At 28.8% G+C, this 13,941-nt stretch overlaps 1 protein-coding gene across 1 annotated transcript; it reads right to left on the bottom strand.

Moving 5' to 3' along the window:
* Positions 1 to 9,502: 9,502 nt before the first annotated feature.
* Positions 9,503 to 10,585, bottom strand: LOC101506330 (photosystem II reaction center proteins PsbY, chloroplastic-like). Its single transcript, XM_004504093.4, has one exon. It carries the CDS (start codon positions 10,296 to 10,298, stop codon positions 9,714 to 9,716), a length of 585 nt encoding a protein of 194 aa, XP_004504150.1. The 5' UTR covers positions 10,299 to 10,585; the 3' UTR covers positions 9,503 to 9,713.
* Between the last annotated feature and the right edge of the window lie 3,356 nt (positions 10,586 to 13,941).

Here is a 13,941-nt window from a genome sequence, read left to right as displayed (position 1 = left end):
GAATGATGATAAATAGAGCGGATCTAAGAAGTTCTTTTGAATCTAACCACTCATCACCTAGTGACCAAATCCAGATTCAACATCCAAAAGATGAGTGGCTTCCTCTAACTGAATCTAGAAATGGTAATACATATTTTGCAGCTTTTCATCTTCTTAATTCCAACATTGCATTTCAAGCTCTCATGCTTCCTGTTGCCTTTGCCACTCTTGGTTGGTACGTGTATTACTCAACATTATTATAATTATTATTGTAAATCTCACACACACTTCTTCTATTTGACAACAATTTCTTTGGAGTTAGAGATTTCCTGCATTTCGGATACAAATTTTAACATCGACGAATAGAGACTTTGGTCTTCAATATCTACTCACGGGTTACATTTTGCCTTATAATTTCATCAATGATTTCAGGGCATGGGGCAGTGTGTGTTTGTCAATAGCATTCATTTGGCAATTCTATACCATATTTCTCCTAATTGAACTTCGTGAATCTGTCTCTGGAATTCGCCACAGTAGATACCTCTTCCTAGCAATGTCTGCTTTTGGTAAGCCCAATTTCCTTATTATTTCTTACTAATATGGAACTATCATAAGAGCAAAAATAATTCACTATTATAAAAAAAATGTTATTATCCATAATATGATATTTATTTAATTCAAAAATATTTAATATATATAGTTGAATATTTAACTAAAAAATAAACAAATTTAAATTTTATTATTACAAATACTATAAAATTTATTACAATTACAAATCTAATCTTATTTTTTTTGTTTTTTTACTCTTTATCACAATGCCAAACAATAGTTGAAACCAAGTCACGAGACGAATTTTTAAATTGATGTTCTTGTTCGTCTAAATCACTTTAATTACTTAATTTGGGTCATTTTAAATGATTTCTTATATCTTTTGCATTTTGATGTAATTAGATTTAGCACCCTTCCTCTCATTCCTTAACTTTTTGGCAAACCTTTGTTCTTCATATATACTATAAAAAAATATAAGACTGTTACTTTTAGTTTTCAATTAATTTTAATTTAATTTTTTCAACTATATCCTCAAATTAATATTTTTAATTTAATATTCTTATTTTGTATTTGTAATAATTAAAATACATCAATAATTAATAAAATTATTATAATATAATTTATATTTTTTTATTATCTTTTTTAAATTTATATCAAATTATCAAATGCGATAATTATTTTAGAATGAAAAGAGTATTATATTTTTGTGTTTATGTATTTGATATTAACTAATTTGAGGTGTCATAACCATATTTAAAATTGTGCTAAGGTATTAAGAAGTAAAAATTAACTATTTTTTTTTATTATTTGGTTGCTTTTTTTATTTGTTTTCCATTTATTAATAAAGTATGTAAAAGATAAAATTTTAATTATTAATTTATCTCACCGCTTTTTTTTTTTTGACAGGTGTCCATGCTACATCAATTTTTTAGAAGATCAAATTTATTCATGGACTAAAGTAAAAGATATGAAGAATTAAAATTAAATTTGATTTATAATACAATAAACCCTATATTTTAAAAAACAATCAAACAACCAAATTAATTATATTAACTCTGTGTTAGCACCGGTTAGGTCAATGTTAGCAACAAGAACAAAATTACAACCTTGACAAGAAAAAAAGTTACACACTTCAACGAGTGCGTCTAAGGGAGAGGCAAGCCTTACTCTATGCCTAGCCAAAAAGTAATTTTTTTATTTTAAAATATTTATAAAGTATAGAGACCAATGATATGTTATAAAAACATTTTAAAATTGCAGCAATTATACACATAAATAAAAAGATAAATTTTTAATTTCCAATTTTTTGACATAATAATTATTTGAATTGATATTTGTGTTTATAATACTAGTCAATATTAAAATCATATAATGAGGCAAAAGGTATTGGTTTTCACTAAAAAAATCTTTTTAAAATATCATATTAAAATTTCCTGAAACTTTTATATCAACACAATAAAATAATTGTTTTTTTTCTTAGTTCTTATAAGTGGCGACAATATATGAAGGAATGTATTTTTAATTTATTCATCACTTTTTAATCTGTTTATATATATTTCTAATTTATATGACATATAAGTAAATATTTATGTTTTAAATTATTAGTTTTTTTTTTCAATTGTAGAGGAATCAACAATTTTTATTTGGGTGAAACAGTACTAGATTTTTATTTTATTTCAAATAGTATCTTAATTATCAGGTTTTATTGTTCAAAACTCAAATTAATTAAATCTTATCTAAGATCAACGATATCCTAAGAAAGATTAAATGAATTAATTTTATTATCAATTGAAAAAACATTACTAAACAAAATTGATTACAATAATTTGATTAATAATTTTACATAAAAAAAAATATAAGAAATGAATTTTAAATAAAATATCAATAATTTATTTATTAATTTTAAATAAATTTCATATAATAAATTTAGTTTAAGTCTCATGACATGGACCGGGCCCTGCATGATAACATGGGCCTGCCCTACAACGAATATGATGAGCTCAACAACCAAAACACCCCGCACACTAAATCAAACGTTAAATAGCAGCTCCTAGAACAAACTAGAATACCACCACCCTATTTTTAAACTAGCACTTTAGTATATAGGACGGAAAGGTATCATACTTATGGTTTTATATATATAAAATAAAAGTTATTTGGAGAGACATGTACTTGCGGTACACATTATGAGAGAAATAAATAAATTAAAAAAGTACACATTAAGAGAGAAATAGATAAAAAAAAATATTGTAATATAGTGATAGATCTAGAAAATTATTAAATAGAGATAAAAAAAAAGATCATATATATTAATATGAAAATTTGTTATACATATTACATTTTTGTTTGACAATAAATGATTTAACACACAAATTATGAGGTGACTATAAATAAGTAAATATAATGATAATTTTATAATTTTATCTAGTATTAATGAATTCTCAATTACCAAAAATATAAATTAAAAATGAAAATTATTAAAATTATATTAAAAATTTAAAATCGACAAATATTTTAAGATATTTTTATGCAAATATATTACTCATAGTAATTAATAAAAAAAATCAAATATAACATTATTGTGAAAATATACTAACTTAGTATATTCACAAATTTATTTTTTAGCAATGTTGAATTTGTATGTTTATCTAAATATTTTGTTAAGTAGGTCAATTCCTTTATAAACAATAAAACTTTCGTTGAATTATAGCACAACCTAACAACTAATTTATTAACATTTGTCCATAAAAAAAATTCCATTTCATTGCTCAAAAACCCTAGTCGTCTATTTTCTACTTCATCCATTAGCCATGAGTGGTTTCGTGTTTTTTTCTCTGAAAATCAACTCTCCATATTGTTTTTTTTTTCACTTTTTATTTAAATAAGTGATTTACACACAAATTTATTTTCTCTTTCATGTTTTGTCAATAATTTCATCTTTTGAACGTGATGTTTTGTTTGTTGCCTTGGTACAGCGCCGCTTGTATTCTTGTTTTGTTGCGGTGTTATTTGACTGAGATTGATATATAACTTATTAACTATATTTTAACCCGCGTATTGCGCGAGTATATTTTTATTTATTTAATTTAAGTGGATTTAAAAAAAATTAATATAAAGTTTTACGTCCCAATTTAGCATTTATATCAATAATATATATACAATTTCACCAATATAATTCATAGAAGAGAAGTATCAATTTAGACGAATGATTTGAATAAATAAAGTAACGTATTAATATTGAGATCGATGGATATGTCAAATATTGAAGTAATGTATTTGATAATTGAAATGAAGAGATAGACTCAATTGATATACAATTGAGTTACAAAATATATTACTTTATTGCTGAAACTAAAAATGATTAAAATAAAATAGTTGGAAATACATTCACTTTTTTTTTTTTTTTGGTCTTAATGCATCTTCCTTTTTATATAGTGAAAGTTTAGCGTATATATTTAGTCTAAGTATATCTTTTTCCTTATTTATTGCCGAAGAATATTACAAATGTTTAAAAACACAGTAACGTTTATTATATTTAAAATATGCGAGTAATTATATTATTATCAATACTTATTTGGTTGAGGTTAACTACTCAAGCAATTGATAATTCAAGATATGAGTAAGGTATATGTGTCATTTATCTGTATTATTTCTTTCTTTTAATGTGGCATTTAGATGCATTTCTGTCCAAGTTCATATGGAAATGTGATTAATAAAATATAAAAACATGTATCGAATGTGATTTATAAAAACTCATAGATTAAGGACTCTTTAATTTTCAAATATGTATTTATTTTCACTATTCAGACTTACAAAATTTATTTTGGTCCACGTATATGGAGAAGAAATTGTAACTGAAGTGTACAAATGAACTCTATTGAAATTTCATAATTGAGAGTTTATATATGAATTCAGAGATCGAAAGATTTTGATATATTTATTTTATAAATAAATAAATTAACGGTTATTTTTATAAATTAAATAATTATTTATTAATTTTTATATTTTAAAAATATTATTTTATAAAAAATATTATTTTGATGATAATCATTATATTAATTATTTATATTTTATCGTAAAAATTATTAATTTTTATAAATTAATAATTATCTTTATAAATCAAAGATCATTTCACGGCGATTATTCAAAACTCCCAATTTAATAATTTTATTGGGGTGAAAAATTAATCAATGTTTTGAGGTAATTTTTATCTTGTTAAAATGTTGAGTAATTAATATCTAAATTATTGAATGTCAAAATTATTATTATTAATTGATAATAAATGAGTTAAAACTATTTCTATTATTTTTAAATAAATTATCATAAAAATTGTTTTTAAAAATATAAAATTAAACTCACTTTAAAAAAATATTAAACAAACTGACTCATAGTTACTATATAAGAAAGCGTTAATTTAATTATTTTTTTAAAATGCAAGTTTAAATGTTGGATTTAGAAAACGTTAATTTAATTATTTTTTTAAAATGCAAGTTTAAATGTAGGATCACAACATACCTCAAGCTCATGGTATTCACTCACATTGCCTATCACCCACCAAAAGGTCTCAATCATCATTTGCTTTAATTTAACCATTTTAATTTAATCAGCAATTTATGTAACATCTATACTAAAATCATTTGGAATTACAAGAATTTACTCTCACACTATTTCTACATTAAATGTAATCTTACTAAATTAATTACAAGAATTTGAAATAAATTAAAATAAAAACGAAATATATAAACAACTTTTAATCAAACAATTAATTTCAATTAAACACAAATAAAAGCAATATTACACAATATTTGATTTGGGGTACTAAAAATAAATATTTGTCCTATTTGTAGCATGATTTTATTCCATTATATATTATCTGAAAAAGCCAGCTATTATCAACCAATATAATTTAAATAATTTAATATTAATCTATATCTCTAGTATAGAAATTTTAGACTTACTCTATTAAGGATACTGCCCACAAGCTTCCTTACTTATTAGCATTAAATGCTCCTTAAGAAACAAACAAATAATAATTAATTAATTCACAGATTTAATCAATTTGAAATCAGGAAGGGAAGGGATAATACAGTCAATTTGTACAATATTTAGTTTGTGGTGGGGGGTTCTCTTAAGAATAAATAAGACGAATAGAATCTATTAAGGATATTGTCCACAAGGATCCTTACTTATTAGCATTAAATGCTCCTTAAGAAACAAACAAATAATAATTAATTAATTTACAGATTTGATATCTACTATATAAAGGAAACAATTTGAAATCAGGAAGGGAAGGGATAATACAGTCAATTTGTACAATATTTAGTTTGTGGTGGGGGGTTCTCTTAAGAATAAATAAGACGAATAGAATCTATTAAGGATATTGTCCACAAGGATCCTTACTTATTAGCATTAAATGCTCCTTAAGAAACAAACAAATAATAATTAATTAATTTACAGATTTGATATCTACTATATAAAGGAAACAATTTGAAATCAGGAAGTGAAGGGATAATACACTCAATTTGTACAATATTTAGTTTGTGGTGGGGGATTCTCTTAAGAATAAATAAGACGAATAAAATCTAATTCATGCAATACACAGACAACTTCTTGCAAGAAAGTAACGAATGATGATAAATAGAACCGATCTCAACTGCTATCTCATTTGAGTAAAAAAAAAATTAGTTTATATTATTAATTGAGTTTCCATTGGTTAGACTTATATATTCTATTAAGGATACTCTCAAATGTAGTAATTGACGTTGATTTGTATAGTTATATAGAATGTTGACAATTTGAATATATAATAATGTACAAGTCCGTGATTCTCTAAATAAATATCCTGGTGCTCAAACTTTGAGCAACCTTTGACAAGAAACTATAGAGGTGCAAATTTCTTCTTCTATTTCTTATTTCCAGTAAAATCATAAACTGATATAAATTTATTTAGTTATAACAGGGATATGGCGGTTGGCGAGGAAAACGGCGGCGGAGTACGGAGGAGAGGATGCACCTTCCAAAAAAACGACTTCTTCCCGGAGGAGTCGTTTAAAAGTTGGGGAAATTATGGAAGATCGGTGATGGAGACACCATTCCGATTGAAAGATCGTGTGTTGAAACGATCCAGTGATCATTCGGAGTTATTCGAAGTTAAGGCTCGGAGTGGTAATGAGATGAAGAAGACGTTGAATTGGTGGGACTTGATATGGTTCGGCATCGGTGCTGTCGTCGGTTCCGGAATATTTGTGCTTACCGGACTTGAGGCTAGGCATCGGTGCTTGTCACTTGTTCATTTTTCAGTAATTTTACTCTCACACTATTTCTACATTAAATGCAATCTTACTAAATTAATTACAAGAATTTGAAATAAATTAAAATAAAAACGAAATATATAAATAACTTTTAATCAAACAATTAATTTTCATTAAACACAAATAAAAGCAATATTACACAATATTTGATTTGGGGTACTAAAAATAAATATTTGTCCTATTTGTAGCATGATTTTATTCCATTATATATTATCTGAAAAAGCCAGCTATTATCAACCAATATAATTTAAATAATTTAATATTAATCTATATCTCTAGTATAGAAATTTTAGACTTACTCTATTAAGGATACTGTCCACAAGCTTCTTTATTTATTAGCATTAAATGCTCCTTAAGAAACAAACAAATAATAATTAATTAATTCACAGATTTGATCAATTTGAAATCAGGAAGGGAAGGGATAATACAGTCAATTTGTACAATATTTAGTTTGTGGTGGGGGTTCTCTTAAGAATAAATAAGACGAATAGAATCTATTAAGGATACTGTCCACAACCATCCTTACTTATTAGCATTAAATGCTCCTTAAGAAACAAACAAATAATAATTAATTAATTTACAGATTTGATATCTACTATATAAAGGAAACAATTTGAAATCAAGAAGGGAAGGGATAATACAATCAATTTGTACAATATTTAGTTTGTGGTGGGGGGTTCTCTTAAGAATAAATAAGACGAATAGAATCTAATTCATGCAATACACAGACAACTTCTTGCAAGAAAGAAACGAATGATGATAAATAGAGCGGATCTAAGAAGTTCTTTTGAATCTAACCACTCATCACCTAGTGACCAAATCCAAATTCAACGTCCAAAAGATGAGTGGCTTCCTCTAACTGAATCTAGAAATGGTAATACATATTTTGCAGCTTTTCATCTTCTTAATTCCAACATTGCATTTCAAGCTCTCATGCTTCCTGTTGCCTTTGCCACTCTTGGTTGGTACGTGTATTATTGTAAATCTATATAGCATTAAGTCACTATGAGTCAGATTGATTTCAAAGATTGCATAGAATATAATTGAATTTATGGCAGCAAAATCAGAAATGGACAAAGAGAAGGAAATTTTTTATTGCAATGAATCAACCTATACCTCTTTCAGTGTATCTTTGGAGTAGAGTCGGCGATTTCGAAGAAGATGATTTTGCGAATGATTGGGACGTACACAAGAGGGAAGAAGAAATTGTTGGAGGAAGTCATTAAAAAATTAGAGATTAGAGAGATTAAAAGAGAAAAAAATTATTTAGAAACTAAATAGACCAAAATGAGGTGAAACATAAAAACGAACTCTCTAAGGCGTACACGTAAGCTTTTTTTGCTGAGGTGGAATATGTTTGCACAATGTGGAAGAAATACTATGAGGTGGCATGAGGTCTGTTTTAAATATATATAATAGATTATATATAGATTCAATCAATGACTTTAACACAATTAATGTTAAAAATATGAGGTTTGAGTATTCTAAAGATTTTAATTTTGTCATGTTTATGTGGATTTTTCTACTTTATGCTATAAACATGATTGCTGTGTTCATAGATTAATTTTAATGGCATGCATGTATTTTAGCTCTATACAACAATTTGGCAGAGGAGTCGAGTATAAGACCAAAGGAAACACATGAACTCGTTAGTACCGTAGCCTTGCACTGTTGTTAGTACACAAGTAATATATAGTTTAAGATATGCACATCCAAATACATGCCACCATGCTACATATTCTGCAAAACTGAATTTGTGTTTGAATAAAAACAGGCACCAATCCAGATACAAGAAAACTATGAAATTATAACTCATACTTTGGACATCTATAGCTAAATATATGCAAATCTAAACCCATGCTAAGAAGATGTATTAGTGTGTTAGATTGCGTTGAAATTCAAGTTCGGAATCACCCAAAATACTAGCATTGGACTCAATTTGACATTCGTGTTGAAGTAGAGATTCAAGAACACTTGAAAGAGGTGGAAGTGGGTCCACCATGAGGATTTGCGTCTTAGCATAGGAGAATTTAGCGTTGAGACCGTTGAGAAAAGAAATAACTTGTTCGGTTTCTTGGTGTTTCTTTAAGCCATTGGTGATGTAAATAGAACAAGCACATGTTGAAGTGCATATGCAATTAGGATTCGGGCGCAATTGATCAAACTCGTCCCATAATTCCTTTAAATCATTGTAGAATGTAGTAACAGAACTTTCCCCTTGATTAATCGTGTGAATTTCACGAAGAATATCAGAAACACGAAAATTACTTTTGGTGAAACGTTCTTTGAGTTCATTCCAAAGATCCGCAGCATTTATAGTGTGAACTACGGACTTAGCAATTGAAGAAGAGAGAGTGCGAATGATCCAAGAAACCACCATGGCATTGCATCTAATCCAAGATACACATTTTGCATCGGCGAACGAAGGTGCAGAAATGGATCCATCAACAAATTTCAGTTTGTTCTTAGATAATAGGGCTCTTTGCATAGATCGTCTCCATCGGTAATAATTGGTACCATCCAAAGGAGGAGTGACAAGAATTGCTCTAGGATTGTCATCTGGATGAAGATGATATGGATTTTTGTATAAATGGACACTCTCCGCGCCGGAATTAGGCATAGCATGTTCAGAAGAGGAATCAATTTCAAGATCAGGCATGGGAGAACATAAAAGAGTAACAAAATATTTAATTTGATATCATATTACAGTAAGAATGAATAATATCTTTCAGTTTAATTCAGAAAGAGGAAAGTACAATTGCTTATACAACATGAATTGGTAAACGGTTACAACAGAATGGCTAAAGAAAAACTAACTAACAGAAAACAACATGCAAAAAGTAGTTTTTATTTTTATTTATATAAAGTGAAGTTTCACTTTGATCTCATTTTGTTGATTTGATTAAGAGCAGGTTGCAAAATGTTGTAAAGAACCCAAAGAATAGCTGGAGCAATAACAAACAACAGAAGCTGACCCCTATTGTCACTACCACTAGCTTCAGCAATGGAAACGATATCATTAGCCATTGCATCTTTAGTTGAAATAAAACTTGAAGAAGCTAAACCACCAAGACCCAAACCAATGATAACACCTTTTGAGTTACGCATTTTGTTGATTTGGTTAAGTGTTGGTTGAAGAATGTTGAATAGAACCCAACCTATGGCTGGAATTATTGGTAACAAAAGTGCTAATCCACGGTTATCTCCTCCTTCTGCTATTTCAGCTATTTGTTGTGCTGCAAAAGCTGGGTCACATGTTCCAAGTGTTGAGAATACTGCTCCTGCTAGTGCTGTTCCTGTTATGGAAGTTGTTAGTTTTGTTGTGTTTAATGTTGTGGTTATGTTCTTTAGGGAAGTGGCTTTCGTGATGAGTTTTGTGGGGTTGGGGAATTTTGGTGAATTTGTTGTGTTCAAGGTGTTTGAGTTGATTAGGGTCATTGCTACTATTGTTGATGCCATTGAATGAGGGATTAATTGATAACTAAGTGAAAAGATTGGTGTTGAGAATGTGAATGGTGTTTGAATTTTGATCTAAGAGTGGTGAATGGAATATGGGTTTGGAATTATTATATTTGGTAAAGGTGAGATGGAGAAATGAGGTCCAATGGGATTGTGGTTTTTAGATTCTTTTCTTATCTGAATAGTGTGATTGATAATGAGATTTGGACCTTATATTTTGAGTGACTTTCTTATCACTTTATTTACTTGCGTGTTTCCTCAAATGCAATTTGTTATGTTCTTCCATTGTGTTGCAAGTCACTTGCAACGACATGTCGTTTAAATAGAAGGGGAATATTATTGGGCCTGGGTCCTCAATAAATGGATCAAGTGCTTGAGTCCCCGAACGCATCTAGCTGGGCCATTCCTTCTCTAGACAACAACAACACCCAAATTTTCTTCTCAGCAAATCTGTCATGAAATTACATCAATGTTATTTTAACGTCAATTTGTGACATCTATATTCGATAATTTTTTAAATTGTTATTGGAGTTTACATACATGGTTAACAAGATTTAATGAGTAATTAGTGAAAATCAATTTTCAGTGCGCACACTAAGTATGGAGAAGTGGCATGTCACACGTTCGAAAATGTACTCCTACATATTATATGTATATATAATTTTTTATTATTTGAGTTGCACTTATAAAATAAATGTATTTATTAATCACAATTTCATATGTTCCAAATTCACTGAGATTTGAATGCTTAAAAATAATCATATTTGAATTCATATGGTAAATGAAATTGAGTAAATAATTAATGGGTTGCAACATGTTATATATCTATTAACAAAATCTAACACTATATTAAGCATGTGTTAACTCTATTATTAAAAAGATTATATAAAAAATAAAATATTTTAACAAGAAGTGTAATTCAAGTGTCAAATTCATTTTGAAATAACTTTTTCTAAACCATATACTTCCTGTAAATAGTGAAAGGTTGAGTTGTAACCGTATTTGATATTAAGGGCTTTCCTCACACTTCGGAAAACCTTTGACTTGTATGTAACCTATAAATTATAAACACATAATATGAACCCTTTCCTACAACCTCGAAGTCCCACCCACCTATATTCATTCATTCCTGGACAACAATAACATCATCACCAACAAACACAAACACAAATGGCACGTGCACGACATGTTGCTCTTCTTGCCCTTGTCATGTTAGCCATGATTGGTCTTGCATGTGCCGCAGATGCACCAAAGAGTGAGCCTTCTGAGGATGATTATGAAGAAGATGATGATTCTGAATTTCTAGTTGGAACAAGAAGCACTGACCCTCCTTCAGCAAACAGAGTTGTTGCGGCACCTATCGGTGGACCCGTCCCTCCAGGCGCATTTGATACTTCTCCACCTAGTGCCGCCTCTTCCCTCTCCGCGGTTGCCGGAACAGTTGCTGCCGGTGCTATTGCTGGCTTCTTCTACTTTTGATCATATCTTCATCATGCATGCATGTATATGATCGTTAATTAATTATTATGCGTTTCTTAACACATGCATGTCATTTCTTTAGTGGACCTTAATAATTGTAACGTACATCGATCAGAGTATATGGTTCTGTAACCAACTAACAACTGATTAGTTATTAATGTGTTTGTCGTGATGATTAATGAACTCATACACGGATATAAATTGTTGACATGGTTGAATTAAACAATTATTCTTATTTAAACAATTGTTGTTGATGTGTTAAATATATGATCTCTTTATTGTTCAAGTTGCTATATTATTACTCTTTGAACAATCAAGTCACTTTATCTTCCGTATGTATAATATTTCATGAGTGGATTTACACGAACATTTAAAAATATCAATTTCATCCAAAAATATTATTTAAATTTAAATAAATAATTAATCTAGACAAAGCATGGATTTAATTAATATTTTCTAATTTAAAATATTAATAACATAAAAGGCGAAATTAGTACAATTACTAATTCCTATAATTTGAAGGTTCAACTTGAAAATTTACTCCCAAATCTATACAATATTTGTGGGTCAAAAGGAATCTTCACATCTTGAGCTTCAAAATTCTCATAATTAAAAAAAAGTGTCTACTCTATTCAATTTTGTGTCCAAAATGCTAAAGGTTCATGCAATATAATTAATTATATTTAGGACAAAAGGGGTTTCTAACATTTAATACTAATCAAAATCAAACTGATCATTGAACCGATTAAGGTTTAAAGATTGTATCAGAATGAACTAAGGTCGAATCGGTATTGATAAATGATATATTTTTATTATTTTTAATATATTAAAATAATAAAATAATAAAAACTAAAAAATAAATGCACTTAATAATAACAGACGGTTACTTTAAAATGGGTATTTTGATTTTCTAGCATTATCATGCTTTCCCACTTTTCAACAAATTTACACACCGTACAAAGTTTGATTTTTTTTCAACTATCACCCTTTAAACAAGTCCTGCTTCCAATATTTGATTTTTGCACATTTCAATGTCCTAGTAATGTCAAGCGGTATCGACTCCTTCTCACAATCACAGTGTAAATTCATCTGACAAACAAAAGACTCCTCCTTCTCTTCTTCTTCTTTAGTTCTTTCTATTTCATGGTTTCTTTTCTTTTTTTTAGATCTGCACCTCTTCTTTTCTTCAGCATTTCTGTGTCAAGTTCAACTTCTGGCGCTTAAGATTAGAGGTGGACGAAGAGCTGGTTGAATCCGACGCCATTTTCCAATTTTTTCTACAAGAAAGACAAAATGCGGTCCAACCTGTTAAACCAGCCAAATCGCCGGTTTTCCGGACGGTTTTCATAGTCGATTGGACCAGTAAGAGGTCCGGTTTCTGGTCCAATCTATTGAACCCGCCAATTTAATTTGGTTTTGATTACCTTGGTGACCAGTACCTCAAATAGAATTATCTCTGATAATAAATGGACTCAAATAGAATTATCTCTGACAATAAATGGAAGGCGTAACATACCAAAAAAATAATAATGCCTTGACACAATCTGTCTCATTTTCAATTGCAGCTCCACAAGTCGAGCTAAAAAGAAAAGGAACTGGGACAAAAGCTATTTGATTAAGACAGGAATATTTTGACGGTGATAATAGCAAAACCTTCAATCACTTCCCTAATGTGGATTTGCCACCACAGAGAACAGATAGTTATAGTTAATTAGTTATTGATTATTAAATAAATATGTTGGAGAAATGATTTCAAATTACAGCAATCTCAAATCATGAATAGTACGGAAGTATGCAGTATAAAAACGCAAATAATTGACTAGTATAAAAACAAAACCTGGACAGCCTTATTAGTATTACAATTCGATTCCAACGAATTTAATCTCCTGAGTAGAGAAGTACTTAATGGTATGTCACTCCCAACAAATGAAAAAATGCAGAACATTACTGAACTCTAAGGTGAAGACTGCAAATTGCTATTCGGCCCTGCCAACATTTTGTCAAAAATCAAATTCTATCTACCATTAAGTACACCATCTAGACCTACCAGCGACCATATTAGCCACATGATGACATGAAATTGACTACCTAGGAAGAAGTGCTGGAATTAAAAGTGGAAATGCATTTTTCACTGAATATAATTATTTTACACTCGCTTCGCCAC

This window comes from Cicer arietinum, chromosome 6 (genome assembly GCF_000331145.2).
Source record: "Cicer arietinum cultivar CDC Frontier isolate Library 1 chromosome 6, Cicar.CDCFrontier_v2.0, whole genome shotgun sequence".
Lineage (NCBI taxonomy): Eukaryota > Viridiplantae > Streptophyta > Magnoliopsida > Fabales > Fabaceae > Cicer > Cicer arietinum.
The sequence above is the reverse complement of the archived record's forward strand: the minus strand, read 5'-3'. Positions and strand labels throughout refer to the sequence as shown.